Source organism: Coenobita brevimanus, chromosome 39, assembly GCF_032717465.1.
Source record: "Coenobita brevimanus isolate Jiangsu-jjx chromosome 39, ASM3271746v2, whole genome shotgun sequence".
Classification (NCBI taxonomy): domain Eukaryota; kingdom Metazoa; phylum Arthropoda; class Malacostraca; order Decapoda; family Coenobitidae; genus Coenobita; species Coenobita brevimanus.
Genome location: NC_136992.1, coordinates 13,020,320 through 13,025,927, shown reverse-complemented (window position 1 = coordinate 13,025,927; position 5,608 = coordinate 13,020,320). Strand labels below are relative to the sequence as shown.

At 40.8% G+C, this 5,608-nt stretch overlaps 1 protein-coding gene and 1 long non-coding RNA gene across 2 annotated transcripts in view; one reads left to right on the top strand and one right to left on the bottom strand.

The window, feature by feature from the left end:
• LOC145396746 (uncharacterized) overlaps nucleotides 1–426 on the top strand; it is a 14,656-nt gene extending 14,230 nt beyond the window's left edge. The window contains exon 3 of the long non-coding RNA XR_013896832.1: nucleotides 257–426. This is a non-coding gene — a long non-coding RNA (uncharacterized LOC145396746). The remainder of the gene's footprint in view (nucleotides 1–256) is intronic.
• A 618-nt stretch (nucleotides 427–1,044) lies between these two features.
• LOC145396790 (zinc finger BED domain-containing protein 5-like) lies at nucleotides 1,045–2,708 on the bottom strand. The gene is made up of 2 exons (XM_080270081.1): nucleotides 2,403–2,708; nucleotides 1,045–1,131 (listed from the first exon to the last, which is right to left on the bottom strand). Exons 1-2 carry the CDS (start codon nucleotides 2,706–2,708, stop codon nucleotides 1,045–1,047), a joined length of 393 nt encoding a protein of 130 aa, XP_080126207.1.
• Nucleotides 2,709–5,608: the final 2,900 nt, after the last annotated feature.

Here is a 5,608-nt window from a genome sequence, read left to right as displayed (position 1 = left end):
GTATGTATATGCATGTGTGTTTATATATATTTCTTTAATGTACCTAGATATTATATGCAAATGTTTCATTTTATAATTTCGTTTTAGTCTTTTTCGTCTTTTAATGTCCTATTTTATTCAAAAGGAATATTTTTAGATTTTTTAGTCTCCAGCTAGTCTTTTATTTTTTAAAAGAGCTTTCCAATTTTTTATATTTATTTCTATAAACAAAATTTGTTTTAGAGAGCTTCCTTTTTAATTGGCTGTGTTCAAACAGTTACTGTCACTGCTGGTTCCTGTGCCTGCTAATCAGCTAAGGAGGCTCAGGCCAGAACTAAAGTATTGTTACAACTACTGCAGCTTATGCGATAAATGACTGCATGTACCGAATATCATATCACCATGTATTATATGTGTATTATGTACTAATATAAGTTATGTAGTGTCCTGTACTACGAAATAAAGAAATTGAATTGAACTGAAAAAACTGAACTACCACCACCCTCTAACTCCCACAGACACCCGGACAGCGACCCAGTCCGGTAGAAATGTTGACAGGTGTACCCATGACGCCTGAGATCGTCGCTGGCGCTCAGGTAAGACTCTTTCTGTGCAGCAAGACGTTAGATGTCTGGTGGTGTAATGGGTTAAGGCGCTTCGAAAGACCATCACTGACGGTCTTGTAAAACTCCTGTTGTGCAGAAAGACAGTGCATGGCTGATGGCTTAGCGCAATGGTTATCAACCTGGGGGGTGTGCCATCCTAAGAGGGCGTGAACAATTTCCAAGGGGGGGGGATGTGAGGACTGAGAAAAACAGTGATTGGCTCGAGCAAGTTTGTGTGTGTGTTGTGATGAACTGTTGATTTATATTCAGTATTCATAGTCTGTATTAATCATCAAATCATCCATATGATATGTTGGTTTCTTTCCTTCATTCCTGTAGCCTGGTCGCCTTTTTGCTTATTTTTTTCTTTCTAATCTGGTCGTTTTGAGAGAAAATGAAAGATACCAATAAGTATTATATTGCGAGAGAGACCAAACCCCAGTCAATATATACACGTTCCTCAACTTCCGCCCCTGTTCCTCGAAAAGGGTGATAATGAATTGCGGAAGGGCGACTGCAGCCTGAGTGCAACTGCAATATTTTCCACCTGAACCCGAAACAAAAATTATGATATTTCTGGTATAAGTTTTCAATCAGATGATGGCAGAAAGTTTGTGGGGGTGGGGATCCAAGGTTGGGTGGTGGGGGAGGGTGAAGTGAACATGTGAGCCAAGGTTAAAGGGGGCGCGACCAGAAAAAACTTGAGAACCGCTGATCTAGAGAGTTAACGCGCTTTAGCAGATTATCACTGACGCTCAGACAGGACTCTCGTTATGGGCAGTCTCCCCCCCCCCTCCTGATTCCCACGTTTACAGGGAGGCTTTAAGCACTGCTGCCCAGTTTGCGGCAGGGTTCCCTAAAGTTGGTAGTTGACGACACTCGACTCAGGTGTCCAGCCTCCCTTTGTGAGCTGCTTAGAAAAATGAGTACCAAGGGTAACATCTATGGGAGATAGATGTAACCTGAATAATGCAGTGGTCTTGTATCCCAAGATGGTGGGTGAATAATCCCCCTACAGCAGTGTTTCTCAAAATTTTTCACTTCATTCCCCACTTGTAGGGATCTTAACATCCTAGTGGCCCCCCTTCAGTTTTCTATCAAGCCCCTCACAAATGATGATGAAAAATGTTTTGGTACCCCCCATTTATTTTTAAGTGAAGCTTGGACGTTGTTGGAAGGACACAAGTCAAGAGTGAAAGCAGTGGAAATGAGTTATTTAAGAGGAGCCTGTGGAGTCACGTGGAGAGACAGGCTGACGAATGAGGATATAAAGGAGCGTTGTGGTGTGGATGTGATAGGAAGCGTTATGAGGAACACACTGAGGTGGTTTGGCCATGTGGAGAGGATGGAGGGTGAAAGACTGACGAAGAGAGTGTATGTGAGTGAGGTGGAGGGGGGAAGAGGGAGGGGAAGGCCGAGGATGAGATGGAGGGATGGGGTGGAGAGGTATATGAGAGAGGGGGGTGTGAGTTGGGAGCAGGGCAGTGAAATGGCGGGGGACAGGGCGACTTGGAGGCGATTTGTTTGCGGCCACCCCAAACGGGATTGAGGCGTCTGGCAATAGATAGATAGATAGATAGCTTACAACTATCAATCGGAATGCATATTTTGTTACATATCAATGGGATGGATGACAATGTTTGCTTTCAGTCAGTCGACTGATTCGAGGTTGAGTCACTGGTAATGCAGATCTCATACCTGGGTCCACATTCAACATGTTTCGGCTTTTACTTTTTCTGTGTTGAAGGGTGGAGGAACCAGATTCACATAAATATGTTTTGGAAAATGGCAAGAGGACTCTAGTGCGATTTCACTAACTTTTAGATATGACTGATACATGGAGCACCAGAACACAGTCAGAGATTTTTCTTCATAAAGGTCTCTGGCAGAATCATTCTTGAGGTCAAGGAATTCTCCCTGGACATCATCGGGAATGGCAGCAATATCAAGAGTGTCAGAGAGAGGATTCCTCACCAGTTTTTCTTCCTCCTTGAATTCTGGGATGTATCTCTTGAGCTCACATTCCAAGGATTTCAAGTGCTGAATTATTTCACTTTTGAGTGATGGGTCAAGTAGGTGATCCTCTTCGGTCTTGCCAAGAAGAACTGAAAAATTCTCAGACATGGCAACGTTTTCTGCACTCACTTTTCTTTGTCATTTCTCGATTTTAGCAAGAAATGCACGCCTACAGTCCATGAGGTGAAATACATTTCTCTCTTTGCCTTGTAGCTTGAGATTCAGTCTGTTTAACTGGTCAGGAAAGTCCGCCAGGTATGTAAGACGTGACTCCCACGACGCCTGGTTGAAGAGACTTCATAAAGCATTCTTCCCTTTCATTTTCAGCAAAACTTTAAGTTCTCTCCGAAGCTCAGTTACTCTGTTCACAGCATTGCCCTTGGAGAGCCATCACACTTTGGAGTAAACGAGGAGAGATTCAAGCTCTGAATCCATGTCTTCACAGAGTTTCTGGAAAAGGCGAGAATTCAAATCTGTTTTCACAAAGTTGACAAATTTTATCACTGCTTCCAGGATCTTGCAATGGGCATTAAGGAGGGTTTTTGACGCTAGTGCAAAACAATGGATCATGCATTGAACCACTTTCGCATTAGGAGCTACCTTCCTGACATGCCTCTGTAGACCCGATTTTGATCCCAGCATCGCCGAAGCCCCATCAATACACACTCCACAATTTTCCCAGGCTATTCCGTTAGTTGTGAAGAAAAAATTCAACGTTTCCATCACATATAAAGCTTTGGTGGCAGTTTCAAGCTGTGTACGGAACAGATAGTCATCTACTGTATGATGCCATGCATGAAAACATACCTAAAAAACACGAGCAGCGGTGCACAAGAACTCATCCGTTGATTCATCCATCTGTACTGCGAACATACCAGCTGGAGACAATCTAATCTCCCGTATCATTTGTTCCTTGATATCAGCTGACATTTCACTAATTCTTCATTTCACTGTGTCGTTTGACAAGGAAATTTGCTGAATCTTATGTGCACTTGACTCTCCAAGAACCTACTTGACCATCTTTACAGCACACGGCTTAATTGAAGGTCCACCAATCGTGTGGGCCTTTTTTTCCCTTGGTATTTCTAGGGTAACTTCATATGATGTCTCTGCTACACTTACAGTAAATTCTGTTGTTGGAAAGCACCGCTCTCATCCAGTCTCTGTTTTCCCAAATTCCGTTCATGTCGTTTGAAGAAACTCGAGTCATTCTCCGCTTACTGAGGGTGCATTGTCGTCAGATAATGCTTCAGGCAATCTGTAGGCCAAATAGAATAATTTCCCAGCACTTTGGAACACAGCACACACTGAGGTTTCTCGATTCCATCAGCGAGGATTGATGTAAATCCGTGGTTAATGTATTTATCATTGTATTTTCGCTTCTTGAAAACGTTGGCAGCCATTGCAAATATAATTCTCTCTCTCTCTCTCTCTCTCTCTCTCTCTCTCTGAAGCCAAACAGATAGAAACAGACTAATGATAAAGTTAAAAATTGTGTGGCCACTTGCACCAAAGTGAATTAATTTATTACACTGTTAAAAAAAAAAAATCAGTGTCGATAAAAATAACACCAGCATCAAACGAGTTTCACCAAACTAGCATGATTTATTTTTAACCACACCCAAGTGAATGAAATTTTATGCAGTATGAAGTCACTGGTTTTCAATATAATTTTTTTTTTTTTGCAAACATACTGCCTTCGATTGTTCGTTATTTTTTGTTTGTAATAAGTTAGAATAAGTTTCATTAAAGAAACTTTCGAGTTAATAATGCAGATGTTACCACTAGCCCAACTGAAGCAAAATTCGTCTAGCATCATAGTAACTATTAAATTATCTGAAGTTTCCCCGTGTGGTAGCTGGGTCCGTTGTCGCCTCCACTTATGCAAAGTTTAGGTAAGATCATGGTTAGGCTGTAAGAAGAAAATGTGAAATTGCTAAATGCAGCATTACAATTGGAATAATCATACTTAATTATTATCTTATCATTTTCATGATCACAAATTTTGACAGAAAACAGTAAATGTTGATGTAAAAAAATAAAACGCAAAGTGTGTCAGATGCAACAAAAGAAACATAAGGCACCACATATAAATGCATAACCATTCAAAAACATGGATAATTATAGAAAGTAGCAAAAACACTGTTTAAATTTGTAGCCGACTCTACCCTGCATTAAAATTTCACATTGTTTGTCATAAACTTCAAGTCAGAGCTGCAAAATCTGCATTGAAATCGGTTTTGGTGAAAGCCGCTTGATTTTAATTCAGTGTAACTTGGCGATTTTTTTTTTTTTTTTTGTCAGCTTGGTTTTAATTGAGATCGTTTGGTGAAAATGAATTTGTTGAATTTCGTCATATATTTTGAATCAGTGCTATATTTTGTTGGTGCAAATGTCCAGTGACAGTTAAAAACAAATGAATGAATGAGATGATGAACAGAAATGAGAAAAAATGTGAAAGCAATATCAAAGGAGGTAGAGGTGTGATAGGGAGACCACCAGTGTGCTGAGATGGCAAAGTGGAGGAATACATAAACCCATAAAACTATATCTGAATATATCTGTAGGTAGACAGATAGATAGAAAAAAAAAGACAAATATAAGTCAATTTCACATTACTAATATATATCAGATAAATATCCCACAAGTAATACTAGAATACTGTACAGAAAGCAGTAGACATTTCTCACAAACATAGTTCTGTCAGCGGCAACTGGGGTCGTGGCCTTCTGTAGAGGCGAATAGGACTTGATAATATATGGTTTGCTCAGCAACAGGTGCATTCCTGCATATTGTATACAAAGTGTTGCCACTTAGCCATATTTTTTCTAGCCCGCTCATTGGTCCAGTAGTGTTGAAACGTGGCAAGTATACTGTACACTGTAAAGAGGGAGCAAGGCGACAAGCATAAACACGTGGCCCCCTCACCCGAGTGTAAGGCAGACACACTCTAATTTACTACTTACATTAGCCCTCCATAGTCCATCTAAAATCTTGCCGTGGCCCCC